This window comes from Lacerta agilis, chromosome 13, assembly GCF_009819535.1.
Source record: "Lacerta agilis isolate rLacAgi1 chromosome 13, rLacAgi1.pri, whole genome shotgun sequence".
NCBI classification, from domain to species: domain Eukaryota; kingdom Metazoa; phylum Chordata; class Lepidosauria; order Squamata; family Lacertidae; genus Lacerta; species Lacerta agilis.
In genome coordinates, this window is record NC_046324.1 from 9,918,764 (window position 1) to 9,946,177 (window position 27,414).

General features: G+C 41.1%; 1 protein-coding gene across 2 annotated transcripts; it reads right to left on the reverse strand.

Moving 5' to 3' along the window:
- Positions 1–5,575: 5,575 nt before the first annotated feature.
- PKM (pyruvate kinase M1/2) lies at positions 5,576–26,937 on the reverse strand. 2 transcript variants are annotated; one of them, XM_033167391.1, is made up of 11 exons: positions 26,815–26,937; positions 21,456–21,616; positions 20,221–20,312; positions 16,600–16,731; positions 16,088–16,274; positions 15,546–15,816; positions 15,016–15,166; positions 14,084–14,236; positions 9,815–9,981; positions 6,988–7,169; positions 5,576–6,696 (listed from the first exon to the last, which is right to left on the reverse strand). In XM_033167391.1, the coding sequence occupies exons 2-11, from the start codon at positions 21,595–21,597 to the stop codon at positions 6,590–6,592; spliced, it is 1,584 nt and encodes a 527-aa protein (XP_033023282.1). In that variant the 5' UTR covers positions 21,598–21,616; positions 26,815–26,937; the 3' UTR covers positions 5,576–6,589. The 2 variants fall into 2 exon arrangements, with proteins under 2 accessions (XP_033023282.1, XP_033023284.1); XM_033167393.1 differs by lacking the exon at positions 9,815–9,981 and adding an exon at positions 10,506–10,672.
- Between the last annotated feature and the right edge of the window lie 477 nt (positions 26,938–27,414).

Consider the following 27,414-nt stretch of genomic DNA (forward strand, 5'->3'; position numbering starts at 1 on the left):
GAAGTTCCTCCAGCTCCCCACAGCCCATCCAGCCTCTTCCTGCACAACAAATGATGCTCTAACAAGCCTCAGGACGCAGGGCCAGCTCAAACTCCTGCCAGTACTTCTGATAGGAATCTGCTTTCTCCTTCAAGTTTCCCTCCTTTAATGTAACCCAAAGCAACCAAAGGGTAGACTGTACCATTTGCTGATCTCCCGGGAAAAGCAAAGTGATTTCAGAGAAATTGGGGGGCACATAAGAGGATGTGAAGGGCATCCGGAATAAAATCAAGCTAAACATAATGGAACTTGCAAGTTACAATATTGATGGTATCTCGTGTAACACAAGGAGGTTTTCAGGTTGACAATGAATCAATTAGAGCCCATATTATTCCTAACAACCCAAAAAGTGTGTTACTTGAATGTTTACGGTGTATTATAATCATTTTTAAATTGTCGTTAACTTTTTAATTAATGTCAAAATATTATTATGGGGGGGGAATATAAGAAGATGGGATGTTGCACATATATGGGTATTTGCGTGTTAATAAAACGCTGGTTATAAATTGCTACATCGAATCTGGAACTTTTACGTTGAAAACAACAGAGTACCAGGAAAATACATTGTGTGAAAATACAATGGAATATATGAGGGCTCTGCATCCTTTCTCTCACAGAAGGCAGCTGAACAATGGGAAAGAAATTTGAGCAGAGCACTGAGGGTTAAAGTTGTGGTTTAAAACAAAGTTTGAGTACAGAAAGGAGTTGGGAAAGGCTCTGTTTTGTTACCTTTTTTGTGTTAGCATCTATGTTGCGCCCATCTGTTTGTTTGTTTTCTCCTTAAAAAAATAATAAAAATAACTCTCCCTTCCCAATCAATTCAGATCTCTCACACTACTTTCCATTCAAGGGCCCTTCCCTGCTGCTCTTCTGTAACCTGCCATTTCTTTTCCTCCAACTCAAATCCAGGGTTGTGATTGATGGCGAGGCACTACAGATCCTTCTACACACACACACACACACACACACACACACACACACACACACACACACACACACACCTGTTCATCAATGTACAAAGCAGACACATATACAAGTGTATGGGCCACATGCGTGAAGCAGCACAGGAAGACAGGCCTCAAAACCATTTTGACTCCCAAACTGACAAAATGTTTCTCTGCAAGCAGGGAGGGGGGGGGAGGTGAGAGAACCTTCCCATTGTCTCAGGAATTAAAATGATTACCATCTCAAAGGAATGGCCAGCCTACTAATCAGGAAGGGCAATCAGAGAAGGCATTATCACATAAACTGGCAGACAGAAGGTAAACAAGGGCACTCAGATTCTGTTGAAATCTCTTGGAGACCGCCTTTTTGTGAGATGTAGGTGTGATGTATCTGGGGGTGGTCTTGAACTCCAGTGTGGGCAATTTCAAATTTCTATATAAGGCCAGGCGCTCCTTTGTTCGTGGTCTTTTTCCTGCTCTCCTGTGTGTGGGGGAAAACACCCTGTTCCAACAGCTTTAATAAAGATCAAGCTTACTAGCTGCTTTGCTTCTAAATATTCTCTGGTTGGCCTCGTGTTATTTACTCCTACGGATGGAGCACCTGCAAAGGACTCTACGAGGAATCTTGTGTACCCCATAAGGGAATAAGAGCAGATTTTGTTTCTTACAACGTATTGACAACTGAGCTAGTTCTAGTCAAATAAGCTACTGTGGAAAACTGATAAACAGGAAGCAAAGCCTAAGTTGATGGAGAAGACTGCAAATCTGATAACTGCTTGCCTCGTTCTGTTAATATTGGTGGCACCTGACAAATAATATCACAGAACCTTTGGCTGCATTAAGTCCTGGCAACAACACTATCCATAACTTACAGGAGAGATTCAGGATAAACGTCAAAGCCAGAGATTGAATACTTTATTCCTTCTGAATGTCCCAAGTCTCTTACGTGCCAGACTGCAAATGAACACTGCCCTTATGGGACCAGATGGAAGATTTTCACATTGACAGAACCACATGTGCCACCCTAGTGCATTTGCAAAGGGGGACATGCAGATTGTGAAAGGCTGATATGCAAATCAGACCAGATTTCCACAGACCAGGACTGAAGAGCTGCTGATGCAAAAGCTAATATCCAGAACTTAGCTGCTCACCCAGCCCCCATCAGTAATATCTTTGGGTTAGTAGTCAAATGAGAAGAAATAGGAACCAACCAATTAGTTACTTCATCCCAGCCTCTCTAGGTGTGACCATAAATCTGCACAGCACCTGGGGGAACCTAGTCTGTTAGGTTTACACACTGCATCTTAAAAGCTAGAGTTCTGGAGGACCCAAAAGCTTGCTTACTTTTTAATGTCCTGGGTGGCCAGAAGTGGGAAAAGGTATCCCCAATAAGCTTCAGTTGAACACAATTTTCTCTTATCCACAGATAGAACTACAATCCTTTGTTGTTGTTTAGTCGTTTCTGACTCTTCATGACCCCATGGACCAGAGCACACCAGGCACTCCTGCCTTCCACTGCCTCCCACAGTTTGATCAAACTCATGTTGGTAGCTTTGAGAACACTGTCCAACCTATTCTGATCTAATTCCACAGCAGAGAAATCATTCCAAATGAGCTCAGAGTATAAAATAAGATTACAGTAAAAAGGTAAAGGTAAAGGACCCCTGGATGGTTAAGGCCAGTCAAATCTGACTATGGTGTGTGACGCTCACCTCTGCTTTCAGGCCGAGGAAGCCAGTGTTTGTCTGCAGACAGCTTTTTCAGGTCATGTGGCCAGCAGGACTAAACAACGTATGGTGCAACAGGACACAGTGATGGAAGCCACAGCACACTGGAAGTTTACCTTCCCACCACAGTGGTATATCTATTTATCTACTTGTGCTGGTATGCTTTCCAACTGCTAAATTGGCAGGAGCTGGGACAGAGCAAAGGAAGCTCACAGAGATTCAAACTGGCGACAGCAGCACCCGCATCCAAGTGTCCTGCCTTAATACAACCCCTCAGAGGCTTAGGACTGTCACCTATTCAGGTGTTGCAACTAAAACATGCACAAACCTCTCAGACCAGTCAAATATGACTTTTGACATGACTCTGCCTTTGCAGGAGCAGTGCAGATTGTTCCTCCTCCTATCAAAACAAAATAAAATAAAAAATTCCTTCCAGTAGCACATTAGAGACCAACTAAGTTTGTTCTTGGTATTAGCTTTCGTGAATTTTTTATTTTGTTTTGACTATGGCAGACCAACACAGCTACCTACGTGTAACTCCTCCTATCAGTTTGGCTAAATGGGAGCAACTTGATTCATAAACAAACCATCAGTCTTCTGCACAACTTGCCATTTAGCTAGGTCACAAAAAGACAGTTCTTTGGAGTCATTTTGTTTTGTTTTCTCTAGGGGAAAAAGTTCTATCAAGGTCACCTAACCAATGCTTTTACCTTTGGAATCTGATTTGATAAAAGTTCTGTTCTGAATCTAAGCCTCCTTTTTTACAGGAAAATATTTACCACTAGGAATTCTGGAGAAAGCTCCCCCTCTAGTGGATGATTTAATAAATGCACTCAGTGAAATACAAAAATCCCCAAGTGACAATCAATGTACTAGTGCCTAGTCCCACTGCTTCCAGCTTAACTGTAAAATGGCCTAAGTGTGATGCATTTTTAGGATTAAGGAAATGGGGGGGGGGAGACTATATAAAATCTGCACCCACCAGCAGTACTAGAGGCTTTGCATTAAAACAGCAGGAATTTCAGAAGGGCCCTAGCTCAGTGGCCGAATCAGGCCCAATCGCCTTCTAAATCTGGCCTGCAGACAGTCCAGGAATCAGCATGTTTTTACTTGAGTAGAATGTTTGCTTTTATTTAAAATGCATCTCTGGGTTATTTGTGGGGCAGGGATTCTTATTTTCTTCTCCTTCCCAAAATATAGTCCGCCCCCCCCCCCAACAAGGTCTGAGGGACAGTGGACCGGCCCCTTGCTTAAAGTTTGCTGACCCGTTCTAACAGGATGGTGATTTTGGCCTCCTTCATTTATTATAGGGAAAGATGGAGGGCACAAGGAGAAGGGGACGACAGAGGATGAGATGGTTGGACAGTGTTCTCGAAGCGACTAGCATGAGTTTGGCCAAACTGCAGGAGGCAGTGGAGGATAGGCGTGCCTGGTGTGCTCTGGTCCATGGGGTCATGAAGAGTCGGACACGACTGAATGACTGAACAACAGAGACAGTAAGCTTATTGAAAATGTTCCCAGAGGCCAGTTCTTGAAGACACGTATTTGTAAGGAAAAATTAGCTCTCAGAAATTCAGTGCAAAAGCACTAGGTCCTAACATGGATCGTGTTGAATGTGAAAACGCTTGTATTATGGTGGCAGAGGTGTTGTAAAATTAGCACAATAACTTTATTCTCTCCTAGTAGTTTTAAAGGTGCAATTCAATAACAGTTCACTAGCTGTACACTTATTTTGCTACCATGTGCATCCGCTGCTAGGCTGAGCAGACTTAAGAAAGCCCTGCTGTGTCTCTGGTCTCTTTGGGGCTTCCTCCACTGTCACTGAAGTCCTTTTCGGGCTCCTGGGTCTCCTCACAATTTCCCGGCTTGAATTTATTTCCCAGCACCAGACATACACAACCACGCCAGAGTTGATCCACGTGTTAGGTGAGGAGGTGTCTCTACAGGGGCACAAACATTTGCTAGCACTCCAGCCCAATTGAAACACTACAAATTATACATTCAATTTGTACTTTCAATGAATTTCTTACTCAATTTTTATTGGCTTGCAGACCGTTTTGACAAGCATTTTGTGTGAAGTAGTATATAAATATAATTAACTGTTAAGGAAATACTAAGAATTATACATTTGGTACAAAGCTTTAGATCCCCTTGAAGGGGGCAGCAAAAGGCCATTGAACAGCCAGTACTCTCTAGGATATGGAAAGGAGACTAAACAATGTGTTCATGGAAAATGTTGCACAGGGTATCAAAGCACAGCAGTGTGTGCGCTGATTTTTGTCCCCAATAGGGGTTTGGAAACATCTATTGTTCTATTGGATTGGACAGACTTAATCATGAGCAGCCAACCTGTGTCCCTTCATATGTTGAACTCCAAACCCTAGTCTAGGGGTAGGCAACCTAAGGCCCATGGACCGGATGTGGCCCAATCGCCTTCTCAATCCAGCCCACGGATGGTCCAGGAATCAGCGCGTTTTTACACGAGTAGAATGTGTGCTTTTATTTAAAATGTGTCTCACCTGCCTGGTGTTTTTACATGAGTAGAATGTGTGCTTTTCTTTAAAATGCATCTCTGGGATATTTGTGGGGCATAGGAATTCATTTTTTTCCTTCAAAATACAGTCTGGCCCACCACATGGTCTGAGGAACAGTGGACCGGCCCACAGCTGAAAATAGGATGATGGGAGTTCTTGTCCAAACATGTGGAGGGCCGCCTCTGTATGCATCTGTCACGGGGCCTTATAAGCTATAATTCTCAGGCACCTTGGTGATAATCTAGATTGAAAGAACAGCAGCTATTTTTTCTACACACCAGTTTCAAGGCATCAGGAAATAACAAGATGAAAAGAACCATTAAACCACAGATAGGTATGTGAGCTCTGCTTTATTGATGTACAAAGTTGTACTCTACAGCCCGATACACCTGTTACAGTAGGTAAATCATCCTGATTTATAGAGGATAGTGCTCAGGAAACACGACTCAACTTGAACACAAAACACAACACTGCAACAGGCGCACAAGCAACTCCTAGCAGCTTGAGATGTGGGGAGTGCATCAGGTGAATTTTTTTTTGCTGCACTGCTCAGCCCTTTAAAGTTCCATATGCAAAATACGCCATTTTTAGTTTTTATATCAAACCTGAAGCAATCTGTACCTGAGTAGACTCTGGGAGCAAAAGAACCCTGTAGACACTCATTTCCATTGCTATCCTCTAGCTGTGCTGGCAATTAAGATACAGCAACGAATTTTAAAAACCAGGTTTTCTGGAACTTCAAGGAACAAGCATGTGATGTTTTGTCACTACCTATTGGAGTGTACAGTTAAGATATCCAAGTGATTGCGTTGTAGAGTTTTGGTTACAGTGTACCAAAAACCCCTGTATACCCACAGGGACACAGCAAGACTAGAGATGTTACAGAAAGGAGAGCTATGGCGATCTAGGCAGATCCTAATCCGGAGTGTTTGCGTGGAGACCTGACAGTACGGAACTACAGAAAAGGGACCTTTGGGGTGGGAGAAAAGGAACATGGCAGTTATTGCCACTGCATAAAATGCCTTACTAGTTGGAGGAAGGCCCTCCTGTTTCTTTGGACTCCAGAGAGCCAAAGAAAAACACTGGGCAGCCCAAGTTGCCACGCTAGACAATTTTACGCTGGTTCCTAACAAATAAGGCAGGACAGTTTGGGGAGGGGTTCTAATTAGAGAACTATTTCAAGTATTTCTAGACCTAGTCTCTCTTCCCCCAGTTACTGCACTTGGTGGTTTTTGGCAGCCTCTATCCACTCTACAGGCAAAGACAATATTGCAAGCAATTTGCTGATCTAATGCAAGGGGAAGGTGGCGAGACAAGAGGAGCGTTGAGATTGCTGGGTTTGATTTTATGGAACTGGCACAACACGCATGGTGTTGGTATAACCGGAACCAGGGCGCCACCCAGTAAGTACTATGACTAGATCACCAGTCTTGAAGAATCCACGAGCTTTACCTGGAAAGAAAAAGAAAGCAGTGAGAAAATGGGTCTTAAAACATATGATAAATTATAGAACTGCATAGCGATGGTTTTGGTAACACCTAAGAACCCAAACTGACCAAGTTATTCTGAAACTAGTTAAAGCTATAATAGCTTCAATTGTAGCCTAAAATCTCATGTAATATTGTTCTAATACACCAAACTGTCAAATATTGGTTCAAAACTCTGGGATGTTTCCAGCTGACAGATAAAATTATTGTATGATTTTTTTGAAGCTTCCACAGAGAGCAACATTTATGAACTTACCAACTTTCATGCCCACATTAACTCTGAGATCAACATCCTCAGCCCAGGCATCATGGGTTGGCTCTTTGCACAGCACAGGGAAAATACCACGGTACAAATGGGCCTGGCGTGCTGCCTGAGCATTACGGGTCACAGCAATGATGGGAGCACGTGGGCGGTACCTTGACACCAAGTGAGCAGATCTACAAAGGAGAACATGTGGCAGGTTCAATTGTCATCTCATCTAGATCACACACATTTCACTGTGTACAATGAATCCAGGGTAGAAAGGAGTCAAGGCAGCTTCCAAGGAGAGACTTAATATACCAACTATTGATGTCTACATCACACTAGTCTCCAGATTATATGGTATTATACTCTTCAAGTTCTGGATATATGGAAATACCCCCAGACAATATTTAGCAAGTATAATCTCCAAGCACTGTAGCCTCCTGACAAATGCTGTTATAATAAAAGGAAGGATGCCTTTGCATTTTCAGCACAGTAAACAAATTTGTTAAGTCAGTAGCAAACAGGAAGCTCATTCAATTCTCCAGACATTTTAGCAAAAAAAAAATGTGCTTGTTTGCTCTCTCCTGGGTGACAAAAGCAGCAGTGAAGAAGATACTTGGGCCCTGACAATAGACTAAAAGGCCAGGATAATGACAAGTTTTCACTAAGGAAATACTTCCAAATACATTAAGCTAGTTTACCTAAGAAAGCAGGTGTGCTTGAGTTTGCCTGCAAGTCTTGGAAAACTAATGACATACATTACTCAACCACCACAAATGTGCCTTATGCTAGTCAGGATCAGATTCTGCATTTCAAAAATTCTTTTTTTTTTTTTAAAGGAAGCGACCCATAGGCATTATTTGGTCCACAAAGCTACTTACACTGTATGACATCTCTAGCTATTTTAATTAGTTTGTAAATTTTCTCAGTTCTTCTAAGAGCTCAGTGTGCTACTTGCTAGGGGATCATCATTTTGAAAAGAACAGGGATCATGTAGTAAATGCTTGAAATAGGGAAGAAATGCAAACTAAACCACCACACTACTCACAAATGGAGTAAGAAGTACTATTGCTTTTACTTCTCTTTAGAAAGCTACCAAAAGATTGTATCCCAAGATTTAAGATGTGTACATTATGGTTTCAGCAGACCCCATATTCTCATTGCTAATAAATCTAAACAGAAAAACTGTCTTAGACCTTTTTCAGTTTGTTGCTTTACAAAAATTCAACTATTTGATATTCACAAATGCAAACTTACAGTATCAGAAACCTTTAAGTTACTCAAGGAGACCACAGCAGTACTATTAGAAGGAAAGTCTAACTTAGCTCTGGATTTTGTTTCAAGTTCAGATTTCTTCAGAAAGGTCAGGCATGAGGCTGGGAAGAACCCTTTACAAGCAAGGAATAATATTAAGGGTACGTCTGCACCACAGCTTAAAACCTCCACCCAATTTTAAGGAAAATCTGTGCAGAAATATCACTGTAGCACCATCTACAATGACGTATCACGGTGTGCACTTTGTTGCCCCTTTCACACCCTATAATTACAAGAACTAAATATATATGAAACATGCAAAGCAATGTCTTCCTTGAGCAACCTAGTGTTTCTATGCAGTTGTTACTCCTTACATAATTTGGCATGAGAACTCTGCACTGATCCTAGCTTCAATTAATGTAGATATTACTGGCCTGATAAATGGCCACATACATTTACAATATAATTCCAATATGTTGATGAACAAAACTGAACTCAAGTGAAAGTCTCATGCTGTCTGGTTCTGTTACAGAACATTCAGACAGCCAGGCATTAAGGAACCTTATATTTAAAGGCAAAACAGAAGCTACTTAGTATTCCGCAGCCTTTGATCTGCACGTTGACAAGACAACCGATTCAAGATGTGTCAAAAATATAGAATTACCGGTAGTGCCAACCCTACATTAATGGGGCATACATGTATTTTCCCACCCATTTCCCTTTGTGCCAGAGAAATTCTAGTACAGTAAGCCCACAACTTACATTCAATTTGTGCATATTCAGCTTTACACACATAGCGATTTTTATTTAACTGAAAGGGTGTGGGGTTCCGGGGGAAATGACTTTGGCAATCCCAACTGCCATTGAACCCAATGGGATATGACTATGATTTTAGCTTTAGGTGTGATCCCTGGAAAGCAACCACCGCATTCAAGTTATGGGCTTGCTGTATAGCAAAGGTTTTGTCATGTCTAGCGTAAAGCTTTGGACAGCTTGTGCCCAGCATGTTTTAGGATTTTCCACTCATATTAACCTTCCCTGTGCTTTAAGTTATTCCAAGGTTCCGCTCAATGGCAAAGATCCATAGGAAGCAGTTGTAGGCACTGCATCCCAGTCTAATAAACCTTTGGAGATTACTGACAGCATTTTCAGTTTACAGCTTCAAATTTTAACTTTTTTAGTCCACCATGTATTTCAAATTTCATTTTTAGACTGGGCTGGTTTTACATATAATTTGAGGTTTGCACTTTGATTTTGTTCTTGTTTTTAACAATCTTGTTTCAGTATTTACTGCTCAAGGAGTGGAGTGCATCTGGATGTTGCTTTTAGTTTTTGCTATCAAAGTTATTTTAAATTAATTGCTTTAAGTTATCTTGAGACTTCCTTTGGAGAGACAATATAAAGGTTTAATGTGCAATTAACTATCCAGATCCGGGTAAATCCAAGTAAGTAGCAATGTAACATACACTCCTCCACACAGACAATGAAAAATACAGTATTTGATTGGGACAGGTGTTCATGTTGTGTGCTACTTAAACACGTGAAGTCCATGTGACTTCTGCCAGAACCTTCCACCTCCTACCTTCCAGACTTGGTGAGTACGATAATGGCCCCACTGCAACACTTGAAGGAAGCTTCAACAGCGCCAACAGCGGCAGCTTCAGTGGGATCCCGATTCAGCGGGGCCAGCCGTCGGAGCTCTTCAAACAATTGCCTGTGAAAGATGGCTGCCTCTGCTTCGCGAGCAATCTATAAGAGCAACATGCGTTCGGAAGACAACATTCACATCTGTCATCACTAGCGGCATGAGTGAAGGTGGGGTCTGGACTTGGCAGAGTGCTTATAGCAGCAAACCCAAATGAGCATCTAGTAATGCGATTGATGGGGAACTTCAGCCAAGAGTACTGTTTGCGCACCCTCAACAAAAGCAAAATTAGCACATGCTATTTGGACTGCACCCACTGGGCACACAGATTTCCCTTCTGAAGACAACATCTGCCATGTCACCCCCACTCCATTCTGCCAAAATCATTACACTCATCCATGCGCAACTGCCAGTCACTCTTGCTCTGCTTCTACCTACCTCAAATCCTGCTTTGATAGAAAGATGAAGGCAGACTGATGGTTTGGTTTTGGAAGAATGCCATATGAGGAACAGGTTTTATCAAGTATAGGTTTGAAGCAGCTGCTTGCTTTTAAAACCTCTAACCACTGTAGAATGAATTATGAGTTACCTTACAAATCCTAGATGTGTACCTAACTCTGAACCCTACCTGCCAGACTCTGTCAAAACTATCACAGCTGGAGCTAAGCACTTAAAAGAGGCCTCCACAGCGCCTACAGCCATGGCATCAAGAGGGTCCCTGTTGTTAGCAGTGAGGCGGAAAAGTTCTTCAAACAGCTGGCGGTGATAGATTGCAGCCTCAGCCTCGCGAGCAATCTGTAGGCCAGAGTAAGAGGGAGGGAAGAAAAAAAGAGGAGCGACATAGAAAGGAAAGAAATTCACCAGAGTGATATGATAAAAGTTAATCTGCAAGGAGAGTTAATTGCTTATTTGTCAGTCATGCAAGATTAAAGGCAGGGTGGTTCAACTACCTGGTTTTCAAAGTTAAAATAATCACTAGAGCCATAATTTGGACATGATACAGGGCCTAATTGAAGATAACCACAGATTAGTGGTCATCATGAAAAAGCCCTTAAGCATCCTGCCTCAGAAATTAAACATGTTTATTTATTCTGTCAAGCAGAGAAAGAAGACAGAAGTCCCCGACTGTTAAAACCATGACTTCAAAGTTCTGCTTCTGCAGGTCTGAGCACTGTTAATATTATAGAAGATTCACTACATTAATTGGGTCCAAGTTTATAATCCTCAGTTTTTGATAACTAATGCCTCTATTAAGGCACTTCTATGGTTTGAGTCCAGACAGCTTCATTATTTTACTGTACCACCCTGTCCTTTAATTAGAAATAAAATCTTTCACACTTGGCAATACAAGTCTCATGTATAATTGAGTAATAGTGTTAGCTGGCAGGCAACATGTAGGATAATTGCTAATGTCCAGGTTATTTGCTTATATGCCCCCCCATTGGGTTCAGATGGAACTTTCCTCTTGGGATTGAAAACTGAGTGTACAATCTTATGTAGACTTACTCAGGAATACCACTGAATTCAATGTGCTTTCTACCACATTGTTTACACCGTCATATTTCAATAGACGGTGCTACATGTGTCCTTATCAGCCAGAGACTTGCATAGCATTTTTAAAGCATGCAGACAGCAAGAATTATTGCATCTAGACAGTCTAGATAAGATCAGATGGGAGTTAAGAGCATGGCATATTAAGGATACTTTCCTAGGACCACCTGTGCAAATTAGTGCAGTTTATTCCCATTCAACCCTATTAGGCAATATTAGGCATATTTTATAGAAGAGCAGTAGGTGAACATGAAAGAAAGTACAAAGCCAGAGAACCCATCATTATTTAGATGACCAGAATCAATAGAATACTCAGTGTTGCACAGCTGCAGAGCAACTCATGAGAATCAATGCAGTGTGGCCCAACAGTAAGCCCTGGTTTTCATAGATGAAATGGTAAACCCAGGTCTTCAGCAGATGGAGGCTCACACGACTGAATGCTCCTCCATACAGAAGAAAAATTCATCCCACGTAGAAAACTGGCATGTTGGTGAAAATTGTTCTAGGTACAGTCCAGGAACAGGTTTACAACCCCATCTGTAAGAACTAGATCTCAGACATATACCAAGCACCAAAAGCAAGGAGCAACAAGTCTTGAACAAGATTCTGGGTTAGCAGTTATGTTGTGTTATGTTAGAAGCTTTGCACAACACAAAGCTGAATTATCTTTCTTCCCCCTCCTATTTCCTATTTAAAGTATTGCTTACTTTTTCCCCAGAAGGGCATCTGCCAAGCTATGTCAACATATGCCCAACATAATGGGAATCAAGGAAGAAGTTTGTTTGCACTAAACTTTTGATTTAAAATCCTCGAAATACTTAATGTCATTAGGGTAACATAAAGAGGCAAAACTGCTCTAAGAAGACCAAGAGCGACCCAATAGTAAGTCCATATCAGCATGTACTGGCTGAATCTTACAACCTTCTTGTACATTTCTCAAATGAGGCTTAAAATCTAGCTTATAATTGGCAGGGGGTTAAGTTGCACAATTATATGCATGCGTTCTTAAAAGTAAGGCATTCTTTACATCTATTAATTGAATGTATTGGTGTTTAAAGTAGCAGGGACAGGGGCTTGAACTTAACTTCTAATCTTTTCAATGTTCCAGGTTCAACTTCCAGGCATCCCATTTTATTTTTCTTTAACTACTTCAGAAGAATGCATCAAGAACTACTAACTCAGCCAGGGATCCTGCATGCACTAATATGGTGGTAAGCTCCATTATGAAATTTAAAGAAGAGCATTTGAACTCTACAGGAAAACCAGGTTCATCTAGGCATTTTGAAGACACTTTAATACGTAATTTTTGTAGCTGTTAAACAGCACTGATGAAACCCCCATTTTTTCAGACAGTCATGCTTCAAGCAAATAGCAAGGTATGAGTACAATGGCAAGATACCAAAAGCCAGTAAAGTCAACACTTTCAATGAAAGTGAGTTCAAGATGGCTAGAAATCAGGCTGCATTACAACACAACCATGCTTATCTGCCACCAGCTCACATGAACTGGTTCCCTCAACTGCTTGACAGTATGGACCAGGTTACATAAGGACGAGTCCAAGCAAAGAGGTAGTTAGCATACTATTATGTGAGAGTTGTTCGGAGTAAGCTAGCTAACCTGAACTGCAGCTCTCAAACTAGTAGGTTATCAAGGCTGTAATTCACAGCAGACAATCAACACAATCAGTACTTTCATTCTGGCACAAAGTGCCATGTTGTCAATGAGAAACTGGAGAATTCCAAAAGCAGAGCAGAGAGTTTTCTGGCAGTTTAAACATGTAAAAAGTGTCAGTCATGCACACAAAAAATTAAACACTGTTCCAAGGGCACAACCGTTGTGCATAAAACAATTGTGCTGGCAATTAACTGTCACAGTCCAATCCCAAAGGGGAAGAGTGTGAATCAGATGTTCTTTTCCCTCCAGGATGAGATTGGGAGTGGGCCTTGGGCTCACACACTTTCCCCCATGCCACTTACAGAACTTAAAATATAGGATGGTCCCCAATTCACAAGTTCTCTTACCTATGAGGAGTGAAACGGAGAACATACTCCAGGACCACTCCTGATTTGTCTCGGCTTTGATTTAGTATTTGTATTCTGCTTTTCCAACAACAAATGTTGAACTCAAAGCAGCTCACAACAATCACAGTAGCATTAAAAAAACCAAGCATTGCAATCACTATAATATCTAACACAGCAGTATATAAATAAATCAAACAAATTCATCAAAACAATACAATTCAATAATTGGAATCCCAGATACAGTATCTGAAGTTGTCTCAAAATACAATATATACTAAGTTGGACAATTTCAGACACTTCAGTAGGAAGGAACCCACTTAAGGCTGTCAAAACTAATCACTACAGTTCAGAATTTGTTCTACTTGCCTTTGCATAAGTTTTATACTTGCAGTCAGTGCAAGAAAGCACTTTGTGTTTCAATGCCATTAAAGAAGTCTATGGCAGCATGAGGGACCTATGGCATATAGCAAGCTATAGTGAGAAAACAGCCACATGTCATGTATAAAATATTAAGCTAGCCACCAGACCTGGATGGTGTTTGAGCAGATGGGAAAATGGGTAACAAGGCATAAGCAATGCTAATATTTCTAGGTATACAGGTACTGTCTTTTGACTTCGAATGGTTATCACTTACAAGATGCTGCATGCGGACAGCCTCCAGAGGGTAGTCTCCTTTGGCAGTCTCTCCAGAAAGCATGATACAGTCAGCTCCATCCAGGACAGCGTTAGCTACATCACTCCCTTCTGCACGTGTTGGCCGTGGTTTCTTAATCATGCTCTCTAACATCTAATGAGACAAGGTGAAGTTAATAGGTTTCACTGCAAGATAATCATCTTATTTACATAAAATTTGAAATGCTTAGTTTCTGTACTGTTCATCAAAGCAGAATCCTTGGTAACCATGCCAGCATTATAAAATCCAGAGGTTAAAGACATATTAAGAAATTAAAAGTAACTGCAATCTTATTTGCACAATGAAGAACAAACCCATTGGGAGTTGCTTCCAATGAAACATGTACGCAATAGCACTATAGGAACATGCTTTCTTGCTTGCAGTTATTTCGGTATCCAAACTCACATTAGTTCATAATATTCATATACAGCCTATATACATTTTCTATGATGTTTAATCACAAAATGTGCTGTAACAAAAATGCAAACCTATCAAATCTCAATTCTGCTTGCTCAAAGACTTGTCAAAATGATGTGTTATGTTTCCTAAACCACACATTTAAGTTTTTTCAACTTGTTCAAAACAAGCAGGAGGGTACAATGGTGCACTATGCAATTTATTTAGTACTTGTAACTACTATTATAACTTGTAACTACTATTATTATAGCCATAGCCTCCATTTTTAAACCATTTTTACAACTAGACTGTTGCAGTACCCATAAGAATTCTGATTAAGAATTTCAAGAAACATTCTTCAAGCTGTGTTGGATCCTATCAGAGATGTGGAATCGACCTCAGAATTTTAGACTAACATTTTCCATGTTTACTGATTGCGACAGAAGGTATCATTTAATAGCATAACAAGCCTTCAGAGTCAACTTTTCTTCGAGTACCTGAGTAGCACAGATGATTGGCTTGCCAGCCCTGTTGCATCGACCAATCATCATTTTCTGGGCAAGGAAGACTTTTTCTGCAGGAATCTCAATACCAAGATCACCACGAGCTACCATGATGCCATCACTAGCTTCCATGATCTCATCAAACCTGAAATGCACAAAAGACAAAATTATTTCTTGTGAAACTGATACTGAATGGGGGTGCAAGGGGTCAGAGTCAAATTGCCTATCTACCTTATATGGAGTTTCCAGAATACTGTAGCACACCAAAACCACACATTGTCCCAGATATCAAGAGAAAGAAATCACTGACAAGCCCACTTCCGGAGAAGGATCTGCCCCCATATATTTGAGCACACAGGGGGGATGCTTCTAAGCACTGCATTTCACAATCTGCATCCTTCACAGCGTACTGTCAACATTTGACAGCAAGTACAGAGCTACTGACCCATTTTAGGAGGTGCAACCTGGCATGCAGCTCACTTTTCAAGAAACGTATTTAATAACAAATTTAATAACCAACTTACCTACGTACACCCTCATGGTTTTCTATCTTGCTAATGATCTTGATATTCTTTCCCTTTTCTCCCAGCACCTTCCTGACAGCATGAACATCAGCTGCCTTTCGGATGAAGGAAGCAAACACCATGTCTACATCCTGCTCCACACCAAATTTTAGATCCTGGATGTCCTTCTCAGAAACAGCAGGAAGGTCTACTGCAGCACCTGGCAGATTTACACCTTTCTTGCTGCCTAGCAGCCCACCATTTTCAACTTCAGTGATGACAAAATCAGCACCTGCACAGAGTTCCAAGAATTCAGCATTGTAACTCAAAATAAGGTCATTTCCAAAATAATTATCCCCTTGTGTCCACAATTATCCCTAATTTCTTTCCTAATCTGTCAAGATGCAGACACCTGGTTTCTTCATATCAGTTTCTAATATGCTGAAAGCAATTACGTTTATGCAGTTTCTAAATACCACTGTTATAGCAAGTAGCATCACCACATAAATATGTATTCCTATTTAAGGTATGGCCACAATAACAGGAATGCGTTCCAAACACACCTTTCTCCATAACTTTCAGGGAAATGAGTCCATCATCCACATAGATCTTGCTGCCAATATCAACAACTTTGGTGAGATTTTTGTAGTCCACCCAAAGTGTGCTCTCATCACATTTCTCCATAAAGGCATTGTCCAGGGTCATTTTCAAAGTTGCACCTTTCTTAAGCTCCACTTCTGCTGTACCACTCTGGAAGGACAAACAACTGTTACTGACATTGCCAGAGGATATCCACTTCACTCAGAATTAAGTCATCCTGACTGCTGCCACAGTGTAAATGCAACAAGTGGAGCAGAAAGGCTAACCCTATTAGGATAACCCTAGAATTTCCTCAATTTTCAACCAAGTGCTGAAACCAGGCATGGTACATCTGGAAGTGGAAACATGAAGTTATAGGGCAGAAAACAGTCCTCAATTAAGTTCCCCTTCTTCCACCAAGACTTGGATAGATTGAATGCCCTCTGGCAGATGACTCTTGCTGGATTTGTGGAGAAGACTACATCCCAACACTTACCCCCTTGATGAGTCCAGTTCGAATTTCAGGTCCCTTAGTATCCAGTGCAACAGCAACAGGTCTGTACGAAATAGGATCAGAAGCAAAGCTCTCAGTAGCTTCTCGTACATTCTTGATTGTTCCTGCATGGTACTAATACAGAAGATACAATGGTTACAGAACAAAAATAATCACTTACCTTGACACAGAGCTGTCTGGCTAACTAGATGCAATGGACACTACATTTTGTATTGCCTGGGCTCTGTGTCTAGAAGCTGGACAATTATATATATTAATACTTAATATATCCTATAACTTTTACTTCCATCTTGTCAAATATGAAGAATGAAGAACAGTTTCTAGCACAAGTAAATATGGCCTAAGACTTCCACATTTTATTTTGAAAACTTAACACAATATAGGAGATTCTCAAATTTTACAGGTGTTACATTTCAGGGATAGTGTGTAAACCAAAACTGTGTATAGGCAACTCAAAACACTCCGGATTTAAAGGCAGGTGGGACTGACAAAGTTTCCTAAGTGCTCAAAGCTAAGTGCTCAAAGCTGAATGCACAAAAGTTAAAATGCAAGTTGCGAGTTACACACACTCAGTTTGTTTCATCCACTGCTCAATGATAGCAATGTATCAGAGACAGAGACAGCCACCTGCAAATGAAGTTAGGTGTATGCTGGTCTATGACCGTAATAAAGATCTGATTGATTTAAGTTAGGTGGTAATCAAGCTCTCATCTTCAACTAGCACCAGAATTATTGATTCCACAGGGCTCTGCTGAAAAGAGCTTTCACCTCTAGTTAAAGTCAGATTAGCTGAATCCTCACTAAAAGATAGGTTTCACTTCACAGTTTAGCCTATGAAAACTGTTTTCTTATCTTGATCAAACAGCAATAGAAGACAGGCAAAGTTTACAATCAAGGTTAGGTAAACTTTTACTGTTACAGCTATTAAAAGAAGAAAGCAGCAAGGTACTATACCATGCCAAAATATTAAGTTTCTGCAGGAAGAAATAGGTAAGTGGCTAACTAGCTCATTTGATCACCATACAGAACAGCAGTTTAACTAATCAGCATTAAAACAGGTTCAGAAAATAAGTAATTGCATTAACAGTGGGACATTAGGATCCCAGGTAAAATTTTAAGAAGACAGTAGTGTGTCTGTTCCTGAACCCAGAAGCTTTCAGCTACTACTGCCTAGTAGCTCTTTGTAGGCAAAAAGCTCAAGAGACTAGTTGCAGTTCAGCAAAATATGGTCTTGAAGGATGCGGATTATTTAGACACATTACACTCTGGGTTCAGATCAGGTTTGGGGACTAAATCTCACTCTGTTGCCAGATGGGTGCCTTTCATGAAAGGGAGTGTGATCTGCTACTCTTGCTTGCTTTTCACAGCAGCTTTTGATACCATCAACCACGGCATCCTCCACAACAGTCTATTGCTTGGGAGGCACCGTGTTAGCTGAAGAAGGGCTGGTGTCAGAGAGCATTTGGTGATTCTCACTCCCAGACAGTAGTCCTGTGGGCTGCCACAGTGAACCATCTTGTCTCCAACCTTCTTTAATATCTATATAAAGCCACTGGGAGCAGACATTAGAGGATTTGGAGCATGGTACCATCAATATGCTGATGATAGCCAGCTTTATTTCTGTTAATAGGTACTCAGATGAGAGAACTCCTTCCTCCACTTTTGTTATTGGAGATCTAAGTGGCCTCAGTGGTTAGGAGTACTTTTTTGCAGCTTTAGGTCATGTGCAAACTACAACTGTTGCTGGAACAGGATAGCCTAGTTACAGGGACACATGCACTGATAACCTCGAGACTGGACTATTGCAATACACTCCAAGGTGGGGCTGCCTCTAAGACTGGTATGGAAGCTGCGTGGTACAAAATGCAGCAGCTAGATTACCAAGTAGCATCCTACCATGCACATATAACACCTGTGCTAGAGATTGCACTGACCATCACCCTGCTAGCAAGCAAAGTCTAAGATTTTGTCATCAATTCATAAAACCCTAAACTACTTAAGACCAGGCAATCTGAAAGAACACCTTCTCCCATATAGACCTGCTCATTCACCAAGAACTTGAGAAGCTAACCAATTGGGTCAGTCTTGCAGAATTTTGAGGTGCAAGACAGCCTTCTCCAAAGTGGCCCACTTTGTGAAATGATTCTCCCGCTTAAGATATGGCACACACCTACTGTGGTGAGCCTCCCCTGGCTCACCACAGTATACCCATTTTATTTAAAAATGAAGCATACCCATTTTATTTAAAAATGAAGACTGGTATAGAAATTAAATAATACCACCAGTAAGACTTATGCGCACATACTGCAGTGTGTGTGTGTGTAAAAATGACCACTTGTAATTCATCACATACAGTAGTTTCTAAAATAATGAAACAGTCTAGGAGTGTTGATGTATTTTATGCACATTCAACGTGATGCCTTTTAAAGAGAAGACCAATAGAAGAGGCCAAAACACTTTCTTAGCTAACATAATTCTGCAAGCTGCTGCCCAGATTGCAGCTTGACCTTTCAAAGAGTTAACAGCAGCCAGCCCAAAGGCATTCAGGTGGCCTTTAAGGAAAGTTGCAGTTGGGAATGGGAGCCTGAGAGCCTCCCATCCTGTAGCAATAGTGAGAAGGCTGCTTTATTTATAGAAGAAGGGGGGTTACCTTCTACTACAAGTTACTTGCAAGTCTTGTGACCTTAAGCACTCTGCTTTTAAAGTGCCAAAATCCTATCAACATAATTCTATTCCCAAATCTTACTTGGCAAGCCTTGCAGATTTGCTGTATCTTACCAGACTGGCAACTCCATTTCAGTCATATCTAACTGGCTCCCTGCAGATCTCATAATTTTGCAGGGAAGTAACTAGAACATATCCTAAAAAGAGTAATACTGGTTAAATTTTCTTAATATAGGTACTGCTATAACCTTAATAAAGAAGCAGCAGCTTCAAATGACACTGTACCTGAGCAGACCCCATGAACCAGAGCATAGCAGTTTAATTTAACCACTCCTAACAGGAGGAGATGTTTGTAGATACAAGGGTGAACATGTTTCAAGATCTTGTTTGGAAGTCAGGCATGCATCAGCAGTATCTGGTAACAGAGGAGTGACCTTTAACAGGTGAACTTTCAGTGAATACTGAAATGGACACGCTGTACTTGTAACAGGCATCTTTTTTTTGAGATCCAGCCTCTGACATTTGCTCTGTGCCTCCAAAGTCTGCACAGTGGCTGCATGGAAACAGTTCCATATTCAAGATGGCCACAATCTTCTTGGAGAAACTATTTTAACTCATTTCATCGTTTTGCTTTCCAGCTATATGCAGTTTTAACTTTCATTTAAAGTTTCGACTACCACATTTATCTGAAAGTAGAAGACCAACAAGAAAATGTATTTTACCAGCATTTTAACAAGGACTCAATTGCACTTTTAGATATGGATGCTAAGAGGTTTGCATATTTGTTGGAATGCTTGGTTTAAAGTTGTGTTGTTTTTTTAACATCAGACTGGATAAAGGAGGTCTCAAGTCTTTAGCCCCAAGGTAAAACTTAGGACTGATCTAATGAGAACTGTTCTTTCTCAAGTGAGTGCAATATTTGCCCTCAAATCTACTTACTTCATGGGTTCCATGAGAGAAGTTGAGACGAGCAACATTCATTCCAGATTTAATCATTTCTTTTAGCATTTCCACTGACCGAGAAGCCGGGCCTAGAGATTTGAAAATGAAGTTTCTTTAGCATATGCCAGTTAATAGTTACAAGTCTAAAGGTGGTATCCAACTAAGTCATACTTAGAGCAGATGCACTGAAAGCATTGCTAACTGAGTATTAAAGTCCAGATAACTGTCCAGAGCTACTTGACTATTCTGCACCTTTGTCTTCTTGTCTGCAAAATAACTGTTTAAGCTATTATTAAACAATAGGCTAGATGCTAGAAATGTGCATTTAGGTCTTAAAAACATGGAAAACCTATGTTTAGCCTTCTAGCTAGTATAACATGAAGAGGGGCACACAGCCAAAATGAACACATTTATTGGGAAAGCCTCTCAACTATTAAAATATTCATAGCAGCCATAAAATGTTTATCATTTGTTGTTTGCTCCCTTTGGCTCCTTTGGGAGGAAGAGTGGGATATAAATGTGATAAGTAAGTAAGTTGTACATAGAATACAGCAGGGGTAGGCAACCTAAGGCCCATGGGCCGGATGTGGCCCATGGGCCTTCTCAATCCTGCCCGCGGACGGTCTGGGAATCAGCATGTTTATACATGAGTAGAATGTGTGCTTTTATTTAAAATAATCTCTGGGTTATTTGTGGTGCATAGGAATTTGTTCATTTTTTTTTTCCAAAATATAGTCCAGCCCACCACAAGGTCTGAGGGACAGTGGACCGGTCCATGGCTGGAAAAGGTTGCTGACCCCTGGCATACAGGATTTTACTTCCTTAATCTTACGCAGGGCAAAAGTAAGGGTGTTCCAACATAGCCAAGTACCTGACTAACTCCCATCTTCTAGTTTGCTAGCTACATTCATTACTTTTTTACTTCTCACTAATACTGCTAGAAGGAATACACATAAATTATCTATTGGAAAATATGATCATTTTTATAGCAGCAGTTATTGTGGTTGTTGTTACTTGCCTTCCATACGTATCTTGAGATGATGTACAAAATATAATAAAAACAATTAAGAAGATCTATTTGTATTCCAATATTTATCTGAAGGCTTCTTTCAAAACTTTACTCAGGTAGGTGACTGACTTAGCTGATATGTAAAGTAGGCTAGTAAAAACTGTAAGGTGGCAGAGCAAATAGTGTTCAAAATTTACATTAAATTTGTGATTAAACTCCTTACCAATTGTGCAGATAATGCCAGTGTTTCTTGCAGTGATTGGGGGAGAGTCAATGTCCAGACGGCACAAGTGTTCCAGGAATGTGTCTGCCATGGCAGCATGCAACTGCTGGGTCTGGATGAAAGCATCGTGTTGTTTTGACATGGCTGCTGAGATTTGGTATCTAAAAAAAGAAATAAAGGAAATACATCTGCTTGACCTTGCAGCAATCAACTGAACATGTTTCCCATTTAATACATTCCTGGGATGTAGCCATGCAGAAGAGATTCCTACATGATAGGTTGAAGCCCTTCATTGCAAATTGATTAACTTCAATGGAAAGATTTCAGCCCATGCTCAGATTGGCAAAAGAGACAGACTGCCATGAAGGAACAGGCTGAGGTCTGTCCCAGCTAGCAAATCGACTTACTCCTATGCAGTTTTGCGTGTATATAAAATGCACATATGCACAGCATTGCATTAATGCATTCTCAACCAAGGATGGAGCAACTTGAGTGTTTGCTGCTGCTTATTCTCATAAAAGGGCACATTATTGCATACACTTATTTAACTAATGTTTAGGAACTGCCAAACATATAATGGATTAATCTAAATAGAAGTTTAAAACTAACCCAGTAAACCTGAACTAAATAGACTTACACTTAATACTGCACTTTGGCAGCCAGCCTATAAAAGTAACTTGCAACTTACACACACTTAACTTGTGAGCATAGCTAGCTAAATAAATAAGAAAGACAGGCATCCAGGAAAAAAGACATACCACTAAACTCAATGTGTTTCAACTATACAAGATGTTGGCTTCTCATGCTATCCCTGGACAAATGGTTCTCACTAGCAATGCGTTGTCAATATTGTGTTCTACAACCTACAATGCAAGCACTTCTAATTTATACTAATTACTCTCAAAGAGTAAAACCTGTCCCCCTTTTTGTTGTATGGTTATTCCCAGCAGCTCTAGGCTATGTGCATTAGCTCCACCCTTTCTGGTTAGGATCTCTGTAGTACGTGCAGCTTCCCTCGTGCAGCTTCCCCTCGTAGTCAGAGCTTTAACTCATCCGATTCAGATTCAGCTTATTGCAAGCATCATTCTCCTTTCTCCTATCCCTCACCTTCCCTTTGAATAAGCCAATTCTCAGAGGAAATAAAAGCTCTAGCCTCAGTGAAGATGCTGACTCACTTTCAAATTAACAGAAGTATGCTGGGGGGGGGGGGGGAGAGATAGACAGGAAATAGCTGCTACAGTGATGCAGACCAATGTCTTCCCAGCACAGGAAGATTGTTATGCAACCAGGTTCATATTTATACAACCTTTTTGCAAATATCTATTTAAGCATTACTGTATTAAAATGGCACTCTTTCAGCTTAAGCTTGTCTCAGCTCTTTACTAAATTAGTCTAGCTTAGCATTTTTCTTATGAATTAAACTATCATCCATTTCTGAGGAGGCCACCCCCTACTCAAATGACATCTCTTTGTAGGTCCGTAAAGACAGTTTACATTGGGCTTCAAAAAACTTTGGCACAACATTGCAATGGGAAACAGTATTAAGCAATTTAGGACTCTTACTCTCCATTTACTGCTACATTTGGTACTGCTCCACTTTTTCAATACATTATACAAAACTAATGAGTTGTTTTTTTACATTTTTCTTTTCACAGCTTATTTTACCTTGTGCATTTATAATTTTATACTTTTAATTTTTCAATAAAGAAATATAAAAGTTTGCACCTTCCCATGCATTGGTAAACATATTATGCTGGCTTAACTGCAAAACCATTATATAATATTTGGGGGTAGAACAAGCAATCCCTCTGAAAATTAGGAAGGTTGTCCTAGTACAGTAAGTTTACTAAATCCAGACATTAAAGCAGTCATTTGTGCAAGGAATGTGTCACGCTGCCTATCAATTACAATGTATGTTACAATTAAGACATAAGGCAACATTATAAAAATAAAGACTTTAACAGTAATCTCCTTAATCCACATTTTCTTTTTTTGCCAAGCAAACAGGAGACTATTATTTTAAAGTGAACAGGATAATCAAATCAATGTATCCAAGAAATTTGACAGCTATGTATTGGGATTTGCCTAGACCTGAAAAAACTATATGCCACTTCAGAGTTATATGTCACTCCAACTCATAATAGGGCTTTTAAGCACTCTTAATGAAAAGCACACAATAATGATTGCAGACTGAAGTGACACCTCCACCATCATGTCTATCACCTAATTTAGAGAATCTAATTCTTAAAATCTTATCACATTTTATCTACCAGAAACTTAGTAGAATAAGCAGTATATACCTTTAAATGCTTCCCTACAATCTGTACAAGACGGGTAGCCTGACTGTTACCCCAAATATCATTTTAAATACTCTGATCCAACCAGGATATCTGTAGTCTACAACTCTTAAGGTAATGATTTCAATTTAGTGCAGATCAATTTTAAATGGAGGATCACATGGGCCCTCAACACAAAACAGAACAGATGAACAAGCAGGCAGGGCAATATAATCTAATATAAACTCACTAACAAAGAAAGGCTTAATTATGTGACGAGCTTTAAACAAGTCTATTGTGAGCTGTTAGTGAGAACAGATAAGATTGGGATATCCCAGGGCAAGTGGTTTTAAACATTTTAGCCCCATGCTATTCTTTTTGCAAAAAGGTGGATCATGACTATTTTAAGAACACATGCACTATTCACTAAAATATGTCTTTATCTAATCTCTATCAACTTCCAACATAAATTTTAAACTACTTCACTAGGATGTGCTGCTTTAATAGTCCTTCCTTTTCAGAAAGTAAAGACTACTTTGCTGACCAAGTGAAATGAATGAATTTATACCCAGTCAAAAGTGCAAGCCCTTAGCTAAATTTAGATACATTGGTTGTGCCATCAATTGGCTGCATCATTTGCCTGAAGCTTTCTTGCGCACAGACACAGTAGTGGTGATAGGCTGTTACTACAGTCTAATTCAAATCCTACGTGCTAGAAGTCACAGAATACTGCAGCAAGCCAAAAGCATCATGGAAAAGCTGAGTTCTTAATATGTCTGATTGAACATCTATAAACGTATTTGAAAACAATTATAAACATATATCAAGCTACTGTCATAAATTCTGTTCCCTGAAAAGCTAATCTGATTCCATATATGAGCATTTCCAGTTTAAGTCATTTCCTGGTTGAAAAGATTTGCGCCAACTGCAGGTGTTCCAACTGGCCTTGGCAATGTAAGATGACTCAGCTACAAAGATTTCAAAGAAATTATAGCCAAAAAGGCCTACTGAACGATCGGCTTGTGGACATGTTTCTACATGGCAACAAATGTCAAGGGAAAGCTGCTACAGGTTAGACACAGCATACAGTACTATATGATACAGAGAGAACATGTTAAACTGAAATAAATTGTTGTCCCCCACTAGCTGTTTTATCTAAAAGTATTTCCAGCAGGCAGGTAGAACTGAAATAAGAAGCAACAACTTAAGCTGGTTACTTAAATTTCCATTAACTGTGCTAATCGCTCAGTCATTTCCTTCTTCCAGTAAGTGGAAATTACATCACATCTGTAAAAAAAGCCCAAGGGTTGAGCAGCTAGTAATGACTTCTCCCCTTCTAAATTTTCATGTCTCAGAAAAATGGGAAGCAATCTCACTTCACACCAAGATTTGGAAATACTGCTTCGAAGCACCACCAAACCTCTGCATGAAGCATGGCTACTAAACAAATGAATACATGCTGTTAGTAGCCAATTTGTGGACCCCTGTACAGAATACCATAAAGAACCTGTTACTGGCATGGCAGCAGTATTGTGACTACTGGTCGGCTTCCTAACCTGCTATTGGTTCACACAACCTTACCTATGTGAAACAGTTTCTCTACAATTTTTGTGCTTATTGAAGAACTGTTTTCATTCAGCACTATTTATTGTTATTCTGAGAAATATTGATCACAAGCTACAATTATTCATTCCCCACCAAACCAGTATGAAGGTGAAACTTGTTTCCAGATTAAAAAAAACTGACATGCTATGGTTCCTTAGTCATGCCTCTTCCAAAAACCACCCCAGTATTGTCACAAAAGCAACAATAGGTGCAGGCAACCACACTGATGGAATCTCTTAGTATTTGTTCCTACTCCCGCAAGCGTGAATTGTTTGGCCTGCACAGAGCTGCTGCTGCAATAGCCAAGGTCACCCTAGGGAAACGCCTCATGGTAGGTAGACTGTGCTCCCAAGGAAGTCTTGCCGTCCCTGCACTCACTCCAAAGCATGCGGGAGTTAAAATACCACCTTAGGCAACTAGAGAAAAGCATCCTTACTCGAGGTCAGAATAAGGCTGCAAATGCTACGCATGCTTTTTTATGGGGATGTCTCCAGTGTTGGTCCTTCTCAAGGGTAGACCAATTTTAAAACATGGGTAACTCGGATCCATTAATTTCAATGGACCTATTCTGCATACAACTTGGGTTACAACCCACTGTGGTTTAGCGGCGTTTACCTCGCGCATAAACCTGCGTGGTACTGGGGTTAGATCCGGGAGGAAAGCAAGGAAATAGGAAACTCTGATTGCCTTGTCGCTGCGAAAAGATAACGCTCATGAAACCAGGCCCTTCGCAATATGATAGCCCAGCCACAATTGGCACGCGGTGAAACTTGATACCTCCCGCTTCCACCAGCAGAGAGGGAGGCTCCTGGCGCGGGGGGGGGGTGATCAGCTCAAGGATGCGCAGAGGCGGCTTTCGGGGAGGAGGGGGAGAGAAAGAGAGCGTGGAAAATAACGACGACGAGGAGGAAGTAAATCAGAGGGGGTAGGAAGAGCGTGAAGAGATGGAGGAAGCCATGATGGGCACCTCGAAAAGTGCGCTCCCGCGTGCGCAGCATTCTCCCCCCCCCCACGTGGGTGCTTCCCGGCCCTCTCTTCTTCCCCCCCCCGCGTTGCTATGGAGACGGAAACGAGGGGCACTTTTGTGCCTCGCAAACCTCGGCGCCTCAGGAGGTCCCCCTCATTTCCTGGGGTTTCCTCCGGACAGTAGGCCGCGTGCCAGGCCATTACCTAACCGCCCTCAGGGTGTGTGCGGTGAATGCTCCCCGTTTGCTCGCAAGCCCAATAATGTTTTTTTGGGGGGGTATATATTATACGGCTTTAGGTGGGTTTTTTTTTAATCGTTAAATTGCATTGAGTGAGGTGGCTATAAAGATGGAGAATATGTCGTAGGTGAATAAAAGCGGGACAGAGAAGGATGTGGGGCGCTGGGGAGAGGTTAGAGAGACAGGGCTCTTCCTCACACCTCTGCAGGAGCTACGTGCAGCGGCTGATGGATAACCAAACCCGCCCCGCCCTACCCATCTCACCAGCCTTACCTGCCCGGCTATCAAACGTCAGTCACCTCGGAGAGTCTCGACCTCTCTGAGCAGCCGAGCTGCCGGTAACGGCGTTTAAGGTAGTTGTGAGCAAGGACATATCACCGCCCCCACGATCCTTCCGCCGGTCGTCAGCCCTCCTTCGCCCTCCAATCCCGCGTAAATATTCCATAGTAGGCGGGACAACTGGACTTATTTTTTTCCTCCGTTTGGCGGACTCATAAGATGCAGCGTGGAAGGAATCGGTCGACAAGAGAAAGTAACGGACCAATGGGGTAACGGCCAGCCGTCGGGCACGCGGGCCCTGAATGGCAACGGCCGTTAAAGGGGACGTGATGAAGCGGCTCTTAAAGGGGACGTGATAAAGGCTTCCCGTGGGAGTTGCTTCTGAGGAAAAACAAGAGCCGGATTGTGTTGCAGCCCATCAATTATATAGTTACTTCAGTTGCTGGCACCCCGCTTTTCTTTGTAAATATAAATTCAAACCGAGACCTGTGTGGAGCACCCGATACAATTACGGTAGCTGCAATCAAGGATAAAGTTGTTCAGCCCCGCAGCAATTTAGATGCTCGTTATTGCAGCAGTACCATTAGAGGTACA